The sequence below is a fragment of the Megalobrama amblycephala genome, linkage group LG14 (assembly GCF_018812025.1).
Source record: "Megalobrama amblycephala isolate DHTTF-2021 linkage group LG14, ASM1881202v1, whole genome shotgun sequence".
Taxonomy (NCBI): domain Eukaryota; kingdom Metazoa; phylum Chordata; class Actinopteri; order Cypriniformes; family Xenocyprididae; genus Megalobrama; species Megalobrama amblycephala.
In genome coordinates this window covers 15897027-15910320 of record NC_063057.1, presented here as the reverse complement: position 1 = coordinate 15910320, position 13294 = coordinate 15897027, and the positions used below count along the sequence as shown (strand labels likewise).

At 37.0% G+C, this 13294-nt stretch overlaps 1 protein-coding gene across 3 annotated transcripts; it reads right to left on the bottom strand.

Moving 5' to 3' along the window:
* Positions 1-533: 533 nt before the first annotated feature.
* On the bottom strand, positions 534-11728 carry LOC125246464 (plexin-C1-like). Of its 3 annotated transcripts, none has more exons than XM_048157438.1 (15): positions 9250-11707; positions 8963-9088; positions 8665-8799; positions 8023-8123; positions 7744-7852; positions 7493-7652; positions 7280-7391; positions 6192-6279; positions 6002-6040; positions 5186-5319; positions 4893-5072; positions 2070-2178; positions 1483-1653; positions 1204-1397; positions 534-1073 (listed from the first exon to the last, which is right to left on the bottom strand). In XM_048157438.1, coding segments are annotated over exons 1-15 (2562 nt in total). In that variant the 5' UTR covers positions 10153-11707; the 3' UTR covers positions 534-1072. The 3 variants fall into 3 exon arrangements, with proteins under 3 accessions (XP_048013395.1, XP_048013394.1, XP_048013396.1); XM_048157437.1 differs by having other exon boundaries at positions 1236-1397; positions 9250-10722; XM_048157439.1 differs by lacking the exons at positions 534-1073; positions 1204-1397; positions 2070-2178 and having other exon boundaries at positions 9250-11728.
* Between the last annotated feature and the right edge of the window lie 1566 nt (positions 11729-13294).

Sequence of the window (13294 nt, the reverse complement as noted above, 5' to 3'; positions counted from 1 at the left end):
GTGGATCAGGCATGCAAGAGGATTTTACCCCTGCTGCCTGGATAGGGCCAGTACAGCCTGTAATGTTGACTAGATTCTTTGGCCTGTCCCAGACCAAATGTGATGCTGGGGCAGTATATTTGTTGTTGTTGTTTGGTGTATTGTACTGTACAGTACATTAAGGAATAAAAAATGTGCAAATGTATACACGTGTTCATCATGTGAAAAGCTCCTTGAGGGGGAGAACCACAAGCAACACAACTTATTACTGGTTTTTGTAGTATTGTTTTGAATTTATCTCTCCAGTGTGTAAGACTATGTTGTAATGTGTGTGTTTTTGAGGGCTTGTGTGTGATGTCTGAGGGCAAAGTTTGTTTTTTTCAGCAAAAGTGAATAGAGCTTCATTTTGACCTGAAAATAGGATGTTTGGGGAATTGGGTGAGACGTTATGGATTTGTTTACTGTTTTGAGAATATGAGGCATAGTTTCAAGAAATGTGTTTAAGCAATCGAGAAAAACTGTAATTTAAATCAGACCAGACTCTACAATGGATGTATGTTTGACATGTTTATTAGTAAGTATAAGGTGTAAGACAGTAACATAAAGTATCAGATGAATAACAGAAAATAACAGACAAATTTACGAAAAAGATACAAAGCATTCTTTTACAAAATAACTGTACTGCAGTACTAGATTGCAGACCAGTCCATCTTTGAATAGATTTTTTTTTGTGCGTGTATAATAAATAACTATATAGCGCCACCTGCTGTTCAGTATCAGCATTGATCGCACATGATTTCAATGGAGAGATTGTTGAATAGTTAAGCATGTACCAAAACATAATTATGTTATTTAAAGTTGAACAATTAAAATAAAAAGAAAAATATAAAAGAATGAAAACTGCTCAAATGTATAATTACATACTAATTATAAAAATGAAGAACTCTGTAGACTTAGGAATAGCAAATAATGATTTTTTTTTTTTTCTGTCTTCTCTCATTGCTCTTTCATACTTGGCCAGATGTGTTCTGTGGACTGAGGCAGAACAAATCCTTTGTATTCCCCATCTCTAGAACATAATTCCCAATCGTGATCTGAAATGACAATGAAACTACAATGTCTTTTCATCTTATAGAGTTAAGTAAGATTTACATTAAACTTAATACAGCAGTGTTAGCAGCAATAATCAAGTCAAATTATGAACTTCCATATCCATAGACTTACCAAAGAATTAAAAAAATCAAAAACAGACGTACAATTATTGAGTCCACTGCTGCGACGGCTCCTGATTCTCCTTTAATCTGACAGATAATGGCTTTGGTCTCAATCCTCTCCAAAACACACTGATACTGCTGATCTCCCTGATAACCCGTCACTTTCACCTCACTCATACTCAAATTCAATGCATCTGCCTTTTTCTGAGAAAGAGAGATTAACAAGAAAAAACTGTGCCAACTCAAATTCTAAAGAGTAGATCTTAATCAGTGTTTAGTCACTCTTTACCTGAATGTTCACCTGTAGATCATTGGCCACTGAAAAGGTACTGAATCCAGTGAACTCTGGATCAGGTTTGTAGGAGAAATAATCCATACAGTCCACAGTGAAATTCCCAAATTTTAATGACAAGCTAAACAGATCATTGCCATCATAACGGGGGGAGTGAAACCACACATCCTGAGAAAAAAGAGACAATAAAAATATGAAAAAGTTTTTTTCTTGATCCTTTGACATATAAGAATTTTTACATGTAATACTGGAAGTCTCTGATCTGAAAAAATTGCTGATTTTCTACTTCCTCCTCAATGTGACATTACACAGTGGTTAATATTTGCAAGTGAACCTCAAGGAACATATTAATATAACATAAAATGCATTTCCTCACCATTTCCCAAAAAATCAGTGACACATTTAGAGTCACTGAAGTGCATTTAACAATTATATGAGCAGATAAATAACAAATTCTTCCAAATAAGACCTCATTCACTACATATGTGAATCTGGGCTGTTTGAAGACTCACTGAAGTTCAGCTGATCTCTGTGTATCAGATTCAGTGCTGTGAGTTACTGCAGGAGTAATAAACACGTCTTACCCCTGAGCTTCTGCTGTATCGTGTTTGAAGCACTTTATTAGAGGGACGGACAATAACTGATTCAACAGATTCCATATTGCTTCCCTGAATGTGAATCTTCCTTCCACCTCTAAATGAAGAGATATTAAAATATATATGATAGAGATATTACAGGTTTTTTTAATTGCTAACAAGCGTTTACCAATACTTAAAATACTTTATCTAAACTCTTTACACAGGAACACTTCTACATCACACAATTAGCCAAATAGTTCATTTTCTGAACAAAACCATAATTTGTTAAATAAACACAAACTCTACATTTCAAAATGCTAAAAACCTTTTTCAACACATACTAACTCTTTCACAACACCGCTAACCTGATTCAAAATAGAGTCGTTCTGTCAAAACATAGCACTAGTTTTCTATCCAACATGAACATATAGTAGCGCAATGACTGTCAAAATACTAACAGTTGATGGCATTATGAAAACTGCATTACTTGTCATGTTTCAGTTCTACCTGCAGAAAATATGAAATCCATAGTTTTTAAAATTCAGTTTCAAGTATAATGCATGTAAGCCATTCTACATGTTTGGTTGAGTGTTGAATGTGTGGATTCTCGGCAACAGAACTGAGTCATTATTTTATAGAATGTTCAGTAGAAAAAGAGAAGAAGAAGAAAGTAACAGAATTGCTCATGGCAGACACTGGTCAAATGTGTCTCCTATGCTGAACTTCAGTTGATCCCTTGGTTTAAATCTCTTTCTGGGGTTGGGTGTGTGGTGTTGATGTTGCCCCCAAAGAGGCTGGGATGGTGTCCCCTTGGTAGCTAGTGCCCTATGCAGACCACATATTTTGTAAATATGGAACAGTGGTAGTGGAATCATTGTAGTATGAAGATTTTACTGAAATGAAAACATGAAATTGCTGCCATTGATCAACAACAAATCCAACATACATGGTCTTTGGTTATTATGGACGCTTTTTTTCCACCACAGAATAAAAAAGCATAAAAGGTAATAGTGACTTTTTATCAAAAATATTTTTTATTTTGCAATTGTGAGTTTACATCTCACAATTGTGAGATATAAACTAGGAATTGAGAAAAAAAGGTCAGAATTGTGAGATAAAAAGACACAATTACTTTTTTTTTTTTTTTCTATTCATGGCAGAAATAAGCTTTCATAGGTTCTACATAGGTTCTCCCATACCTCTTCTTCTCCCTTGTCCTGATCCAGCTTCTCCTCTCCTCCTTCATCTATTCCTCTCCTTTACCCAGATATTATTTTCTCTCTGCTCCTCTGTGTTGTTCTTCATACACATTAAACAAATCCGATTCAAAGAGTCCAATTTTACTGAGACTGGAATCTGCTATTTCTAAATATTTTAGTGATCTGCTAATTAAAAATGCTTATCAATTGTTTCAGTATTTGTTTTAGATTTTTTTCCAGTACTTTTCCAGTACTGCTGTTGTTGCAAAAGTAAAGGTTTTATCCTATATTTAAAGATTGGAACATTGGGTCTTCATTTCTGACTTGCTGTGTTTAAGCATTTGCAAATAAGGTGAGAAAGATCCATGATTTTGGTATGGGTTAAGCTTATATGAAAAGAAAATGTAAGCATTTTAGAAATGTGTTAATGGACTGCATTTTGTGTGAAAACAACATTAATTGTGTTAATGGTATGACCACAACAGACGGATGTTCTGATAAATGTGTTTAGAGTTTTGACAGTGTGACTACAGATTGGACAAAAGTATGTTAGCAATTGAAAAAAACTGTAACAATTTCAGACAGTAATACAAAATATTAAAGGGATGGTTCACCCAAAAATGAAAATTTGATGTTTATCTGCTTACCCCCAGGGCATCCAAGATGTAGGTGACTTTGTTTCTTCAACAGAACACAAATTATGATTTTTAACTCCAACTGTTGCCGTCTGTCAGTCGTATAATGCATGTCAATGGGAACTTCATCTATGAGAATAAAAAAAACATGCACAGACATATCCAAATTAAACCCTGCAGCTCGTGACGACACACTGATGTCCTAAGACACGAAACGATCGGTTTGTGCGAGAAACCGAATAGTATTTACAGTATATAATTTTTTACCTCTATTACACCACTATGTCCAACTGCATTGAGCATCCGGGTGATGAGGTCTGAAAACGCGCTCTGATGACGGAAGTGATTTCTCGCGCTGAGTGCGAGAGATCACTTCCAGTGTCAGAGTGCATTCAGCGCGTTCGTCGTCACAAGCCGCAGGGTTTAATTTGGATTTGTCTGTGCATGTTTTTTCGACTCTTATAGATGGAATTCCCATTGACATGCATTATACGACTGAACTGCAACGGTTGGAGTTAAAAATCATCATTTGTGTTCTACTGAAGAAACAAAGTCACCTACATCTTGGATGACCTGGGGGTAAGCAGATAAACATCAAATATTCATTTTTGGGTTAAGAATGGCCTTGCTGTCAGCAAACAGGTTGTTATTTCTAAACTTTCTAAATTTCTAAACAGTTTAAATAAGACTAGTCTAAGGTCACATGTGAGTCAGTAAACTGTAGCAATCAGAATTATGAAACACGTATGAAATTAATGACTCTCATTTCTGATTTCATTTATGTCCATCTCACATATGTGTTTTTCATATGTTCTAACAGTATATCAGTAGATTATTACTTTGCAAACAGAACAGAATTCTTGCGAATTTCATGATTAAAATGGTCTTTATGTCATTAGATTACCATGAGCATGAGAATTGAAATGTGCAGTTGTCATCTTAAGGCACTGATGTGATTTGGAAGCTGATCTTCCAGTGGTCTGAAATCCTCTTACCTTCTCCAGCTGACTCTGGGCTGTATTCCTGTGCAGCTGGGCTGGGAACTGTAAGTGATGATGCTGTTACCATGACAACGGTCGTCAGGAGTAACAACACACACTTTCACTGTTCCTTTAGTTCCACTGGGAGGAATGTGGAACCTTAAAGTGTCACTGGAGCGATCAAATACTGGATATCTGAAGAGAAACATTCAAGCATACATATACAGTATCATTTATCTCAATCTACACACATTCATAATCACGACACACACACAGAGAGAGAGAGAGATGGGGAGAGTGAGTCTCACTCTTTAGGAATACAGTCCAGATTCCCTTGAATATGGATTTTAGTGACAGATTCAAGGTTCCTTCCTCTTAGTAAAATATTGTTTCTGCCATGGAAAGAAACTTTGTTGGGCTCCAGAGAGAGAATCTCAGGCTTCTACAGGACAGAAAATGTTGAAAAAAGAAAAAGTTGTTTTTTTACAATCGCTAGGACACATTTCTCAATACTTAGGTCACTTTTCACTTTTTCAAACCTCTTCACACAGTTCTCCTAACCAACTTTCATCTTAGCACAGCAGTTAATTTCACAATTCAAATTCAAAATGCACTAAAACTACTAAAACAACATTATAGGTTGTACCACCTGACAAAAAAGTCAATTTTTGGAAGCTTTATTTGTCAATAAAACAAAACCTGTTGGAAAGACATTACAATAAACATGTATTTTTGTTAGTGTATTTGTACATCCACAGCTGAAAATGATCTAAAATCAATAGACAATACACCTGTAGTTTTGATGTTAGTATTTACTTTTAATAAATGCATTAATTTTGCAATAAAATTGAACTGTTTGTCTAAGGTACGTTTGTTTAGATCACTGTGTTAACTGTTTTGAGAGCATTTACATTACTTTGGAGAAATGTGTCAAATCGATTGAGAAAAAGATTAGATGGGTTCACTCCTTCTGAAACAATGCTTAGGAACTTCACTTATAAGCAAATTGTTCCTCAAAAATGAAACAAAATCCTCAGACTCTTGTAAAATCATATTAATTTGAAATAGGAACATACTGGGAAAAAAAACTCTATTCTGTGAAGTTCATAATCAGTAACACTTACTTTGTAGACCGTTTCATTGAGTAGATTTTTACATGCATCCTAAAGAGTAGAAAAAGAGAGAGAACTTTGAGCGGATCTTTACTTCCTGATTTTTCTTGAGTCAACACAATGAAATTTAAGCTATATACAGGTTACACTGTTTCCCAACATGCATATAATGAAGCATTGGATTGTTTGGTTATTGTCTCGCCTCTGTGAGTAACTGCGGTCCAGGTCGATGTGTCCAATCACAACGCTGTGAGGACCACTGACACCCAGATGAGATACACTGCACACACCTGCATACATGCAAATATGATATGTTAATATAACTGTAACGAGGCGGGACTCAGGCAGAAATCCATTTGCAAGCTTTATTTCAAAAGTAAGCATGGTCGTACATGCAGGGTCTAAGCAGGGGCAAACAGGAATAGCAAGGGCTAGGCAGAATCGTGGTCAGGATACAGGCAGTAGATCAGGGCAGGCAGATATCGTTCACAGTCCAGATAACCATAAACAGTCCAAAGGCAGAAGGCAGAGAATCATAAACTGGAAACAGGCAGGTTCAATAACAGACAGGCAGACAGACAGACAGACAGACAGACAGGCAGACAGGCAGGCAGGCAGACAGACAGACAGACAGACAGACAGACAGACAGACAGACAGACAGGCAGGCAGGCAGGCAGGCAGGCAGACAGCCAGGCAGACAGGCAGACAGACAGGCAGACAGGCAGACAGACAGACAGGCAGACAGACAGGCAGACAGACAGGCAGACAGGCAGGCAGGCAGACAGGCAGGCAGACAGGCAGGCAGACAGGCAGGCAGACAGACAGGCAGGCAGGCAGACAGGCAGACAGGCAGACAGGCAGACAGGCAGACAGACAGACAGGCAGACAGGCAGGCAGACAGACAGGCAGACAGGCAGGCAGGCAGGCAGGCAGACAGGCAGGCAGGCAGACAGACAGACAGACAGGCAGGCAGGCAGGCAGGCAGGCAGGCAGGCAGGCAGGCAGGCAGGCAGGCAGGCAGGCAGGCAGGCAGGCAGGATACAAACGCTCAGAATTGACACAGGGGGAATCAAGACCTCGCAATGAGGTGGTGTGTGAGTGAGTCTTAAATAGTCCAGGTAAAGAGCTTCAGGAGTATGTGGCAATAGGTGATTGGTGGAGTGAGTGCATGTGATAGGCAAGGGAGGATTATGGGAAATGGAGTCCAGAGTGAACAGGAACGTGACAATAACATAAGCTCTGTGTTATTATTTCTATGAATTTTTTCACACTGCATTTCATTTTCTCACTGTGTATAAGAAGCAATTGGTGAATTATCTGTGATACTGGAGCAGTTCCTCAGTGTCAGCGTCTCTGTGATCTTCTGATACTCAATAGTAACTGCAGCAGAGACTGTTAAACCTGAACAGATTACCAACAAATGTTTATGATTATAAACAATCATATTCTGACAATAGAAATGCACTGTAGCACATATAAAACTTCACTGAAGGAGAACCAACCTCCAGTATACAGTAGCTGGTCAGAAAAACTACAGGAGCAGTTTGGGAAAACTGCAGTCGGATCAGGCCCGTCACACAGATTCACACTTCCTGTGATGAAGGAACATGAGAAGATGGGATTTCCTGTGCTCTCCAGACTCAAGGAAAGATGTAGAGTAATCTGTGAAGGAGAGGTTAGTAAGGAGAAGTCAAATAAATTATTTCTTAGATTCATAAATTATGATTCATTCTTCTAGATAATGATCCTCTACCTTTCTAGAAGAATTCTGCTCCATCTGAAAGGAAAGCAGCTGCGTCTGAAGAGAGTTTTTTGGGATGGACACCCATGAAGTATTTGGGCATTCATCTTGAGTAGAACATCTAGATAAAAACATCAACCGATATATCATCTACAGGTCTGTTTGCACACTTCTCATCATGTCCATATGATATGAACTTAACACTGAACCATTAGGCATATTAGGTGATGGTGTAATCTAGAGCAGATATAATGTGTGATGTGTGGAAAGACGTGATAAAGGCAGGCTGACCTCTGTGTTTTCACACACCAACCACAGAGAGGATCCAGAGCAGCTCTGCAGTCTTTCAGAGAGCTGAATTTAGCACACTGAACCACAGACACTCTTCTGAGCTACATCAGAAACATGAGCAGAAAGAGACAAGTATGCAAATTCAATTTAACACACCAGTAAAGTATCTGACATACTGCCTGATTTAGAAAACTGCTTCATGGTTAATTCAGTGGTTCTCTAAATGTGAGGTGCAGGAAAAATTCCCTTTTTCATGGAAAACATTTTCTTGGATCAACTTTTTTGGAGAAATGTATAAAATTATTCCCATTGTTCCTGCAAAGCAGTATTAATGTCATTTTATTTATTCATGTATTTTAGAACATTGTAAAAATCATTCTCTGATTAAAATGTCATATACAGAAACTATACAGAAAATGTAAGAACAATGAAGGACTATTAACAAATAGTTCATTCAGTTTTTCATTACTGACAAGGGAAAAATATAAAGCTGAAAGTAAACTCAGAAAATGTGTTTATTCAGTGTGTCAGTTTTTAATTTCTCTTATTTTTATATTTTTAAGTATAAGTTGTGTATGCAGTGTATGTTTTTCATTATTTAATAATTATTTAAAATTTTAAACCTTAAATTTTGAACCTCACCTGTTTCTTCAGAGCAATGTAAATATGTTTGAAATCTACTGGATCAAAGTGCATTCTGGGAAACACTGCTCGTTCATCTGCAGATTTGTACAGCACTATTGGACAGCCTGGTGTGAATTTCTCATCCAAGATCAGCTAGAAGAACAAACAAATCATGAATAGTTCAAATACAGAGCTAAACATGGAGCAGCTTGGAACTATAGGTGTAAATGGAAATGGTGGGCAGATATTTAGAAATGAAAACTCATTGAGACTAGTGAAAATAAAGGCACGTGTGTATGAGAGAGGTGAAGGAGACCTTTATCAGTTGTTCATCACTGGTTCCTATGAACATCACAATCCAGGATCCTTTTCTAACTGCTGCCACTGATGACATTGAGCTGTACTTGAACACCACAGAGAGCGGCTGAAGTGCTTTACCACTCTGAAACACAAACAACAAATGAAACTTTGACTTTAATAGTAAATACGTTTTATTATCATGCAACATTTGATTACAAATGTTATCCGCAATTTTATCAGAAAAACACTAATTTTTATAAACAAATGTATGTGTATATTGAACACATGAATGCATTTTCCAACCTCAGAACCACATATCCTGTCACCAACAGTGCAGAAACCCTTCACTCTTCCTCGAACTGTACTGATGTCGTACAGAGCCAGCGCGGTGTTCTCCGGATCCTGCTGATTCTGCGCACTGAACACACCTGCCCAAATAACGCCGTTCACTGAGGGAATAACGGTGGAGGCGACGAGCTCTGGACGAGCTTTATCACTGCAGCACTGGATCGTTGCAGCCTGTAGGGATTTCATTATGTCTTTCTTTTTATCTTTAAAGCTCTTCATCCACAGGACGTGCACTTTACTCTCCGAGTCAATCTTTGCGTTGAGAAACAAGTACGACTCTGAGGGCGAAACTCTCTGAAATCCGTCAACAAACTCCACATCGCTCGCCGTGCTCTGAATGAAGGGGTGTGCTCCTGCTTCTATGTTGCTGAAAATCCCACCAAACTGAGACTGTAAAGTGTTCCACAAGTGAACAACAGGATACGGAGGTTTTCCATCATCGTCCTTTTTCCCAACCAAAAGGTACCTGCTGGTACTCGGACCTGCTATTAACGCAACAGATTTCTTATTCTGTCTCGGTCCTACCGATATTCCACTTTCATAGTAAATGCTCTTTGTAATGTCACTGAGGTCAAGAACTTCACAGTATCCATCTCTAAAGGTCCCACAGGTTATCAGGGTGTCGTTGTCATCAAAAGGCACCAGAATGTTGACTGTGTTTTGATGAGTGGCATTATTGATGTCCTTCCTCTTCTCCTCAGAAAGATCGAGTCTCATCTGATGTAGTCGATGGTCAGTAAGAACGAACAACTTACTTTTACCAACTACAAAGTCCTTTATGTCTCCATCAAAGTTCACATCATCACCGCAAATGCAATGTTTCAAAAGTACAAGTATTCCAAGTAAGTATCCTCTCATCTTAAATATCTGAATGCAGCTGTTGGATACTGTAAATGCTGAGATCTTGTCACATCGTCAGCTGCTCTCAAGATACGCTCATGAAGTGGATGGAAGTGAAAGCAGGTCTGTGAAATGAGGGCGGGGCCGCGGGGGGTCTAAAAAAATGCAAAGGCGGGTAGAGGAACCTTTGTTTTGTGCTGAGTAGCTACTGTGTCAAACTTTGACTCATAGTATTCTAAGGTTTACCTCTGTGCAAGTTTAGTTGTATTTTACATTCCATTACGTAGGCTATTTAAAATGTAACAATAGCCTAAACGTTTTATAAATTGACCAATAACGTAGTAAAGTTTATAGTTTTAAGTTTATAAAGCAACCATTTGGCAATGTTCGTGTTTTATAACAATTTTCTCAGTGCCCTAATGTAATGATCTAGAAATAAATATGAAACAAATATCTAAACAATAGCCTTTCTCAAAACCTGTTATCATGTAGGCAAAAATAATGTGCTTCGCAAACCATAAAAAAGCTTAACTCGTAGCCTATACAGGAATAGGCCTAGACGGGGTTGGGCAAAAATACATCAAAATGTATTTTAAAATAAAATACCAAATACCTTAATTTTAAGTGTATCAAAATAAACTACACAATACAGCAGCCACAAAATGTATCAAAATAAACTACTGTATTTTTGTATTTTAAAAATACTACAAAATACTTTTACAAGGGAGCATGAAATTTCTTTGCAAACCTTCCATCAATTGGACTATTTGATCAATTCCTTCACCATTACACTGACTCGGATGATTAAGTAAATAATGTTTGATAGCACCAGCTTTTCTCTGCCCAAGTCAATCAATAAATCTGACATATGCAACCAGCTAAAGGCACAATATGTAGGATTTTTAGATTAAAATATCCAAAAACCACTAGAACAATGTTATATATTTTGTTGACTTGTGTACTTACATTATCCCAAATGTTTCCAAGAATGTTTAAATCCAGAGAAATAAGCAATTTTAACCAGGACATGGACCGTGTCTGTGCGTCATCTATCAATAACATCATTACCCTTGATTTCCGGTTTTATTTTGTAGAAACCATGGAAACACCAAAGACGCCTTAGTATACTATGTATTTTATTAGACAGATGGGGAACTGATTTACCGCGAGTACCATGTTTTTTCATGCCTAATATTGATCTAGCTTACTGCAGCGTGCAACAAGTGTCTCATAGTAGCCGCCGAGCGAACGCACAGAGTAGCACTATACCAACTTTAAACACATAAATATGTCTAACATGATAAAACAGTGCTGCTTTACCCCAAATATGAATGACCGGAAGAAACGGAAGCAGCGACTGTGGCATAATAAAAGTTCAAAGCTGCTGTTGAGACGTGTGTCGCGCTTGTCTCTAGCAATCAGCAATTAGCAATTAGCAATCGTTCCAGCGGCCTCATTAATGCTCTCACAGCACTCGGCCATGCTCTGCTTGTAACGTTAATAATATCTTCCATGAACATGATTTCTGCCTGAGTCTCGTCCCAATTCTTTTCCACCTGCTGTAGACGTGAAGACAACACCTCCCATTAATTCCGCATCGAGCTTCGCCTTTGTTTTGAATAAGCGACCTCTAGCGGCAAAAATGTACATATTGTGGCTTTAACTGATCAAATATTCACAAATCCCTGTGATGAAAGTTAGTTTTAAAGTAACCAACAGTTTAATGTTTGCAAATGACTCATAATTGTATCCTAATTTAGTTACTTGGTGTTTGGTAATGAAGGGCCTACTTTGGATCAGCAACACTGACTCAATGACAGACAAGTCATTCATAGGAAGACAACTGACGGCACCTGTATTCATAGCAACTAGTTAATAATTCAATTGTTAATCCTAAATATAGGGGGCTGCTGCTCATTATAATAGTTTTCAAGAACATTATGTAAATTGGTCAACTATTTAGACTAGGCTACCAAAACAAACACCAAAACTTACCATGAACCATTAAAAATTATGGCAATTTATGCTAAAAATTGATGGAAAGCTGGCAGCCTGCATGTTTCGTACCTTCACCACCTTCTTCCATATGGATCAATTTTCTGCTCTGATCTCAACAAGTCTCAGAGGCTGCAATTTTATGATGTCATCATGTAGACTTTTTACAAAGTACTTTACAGTATTTTAAAAATACAAAAATACAAAACACTAAAGTATTTTGATACAAAATACAAAGCCATTTTCATCAACCCTATCAAATACAAATGACAAAATACTGTTTTGTATTTGAAATACGTATTTGAAATACATGTATCATAAATACTGCTCATCCCTGCCTATAGATAGTCTATCAGTTATATGGAAGCTTGTTTCTGCCACGGAATTAAAAATAATAATAATAATAATAATAATAATAATAATAATAAAATAATATGTAATTAAAAAAACAATTAATTACTAATTAATAATTTAAAAAATATATAATTGTGATTTTTGATCTCACAATTCTGACATTTCCCCTCACAATTTCGATAGCCTACATCTCGCAATTCTGACTTTTTTCTCAGAATTGCGCGATAAAGTCGTAATTGCGAGTTATGTCAGAATTGTGAGATAAACTCACAATTGCGAGAAAAAAGGTCGCAATTACTTTTTTTTTTAATTCCATGGCGGAAAAGCTTTCATAATTTTGCAACTATTGTTTAATAAAAGGTTGATATTATATTTATCTAAATTACTTGTCATAAAATGTATTATCATACTAACTTATTTTATTAGGCTAAATTAAATTGTCTAAAAAGCTAATCTTTTACTTATAGGCTACATTTTAGACAAAATGCCAGAACTAACTGTTTTATAAGTAAAGGACTGACATACAAATATTTATAAATATAACATAACTAGTAGATCTGAAGTAGCCTATAGCCTTTTGGTGGAGATTATCATTGGCTTGCTGTATGATCTAACAATACGCCTGTAGATGGCGACAAGCGATTGTCTGTTTGTATGAAACGCCAACAGCACTGAGATACATATTAATAAACTATTTTTGTAGGCAAGTATCTATCTAAAGGACTAATTAAATTAAGATATAGTTCACTGAAGATTACATAGATAGCATTTTTTAAAAATAATTTCAGTTCAAGAAACTGCAACCTAAAAC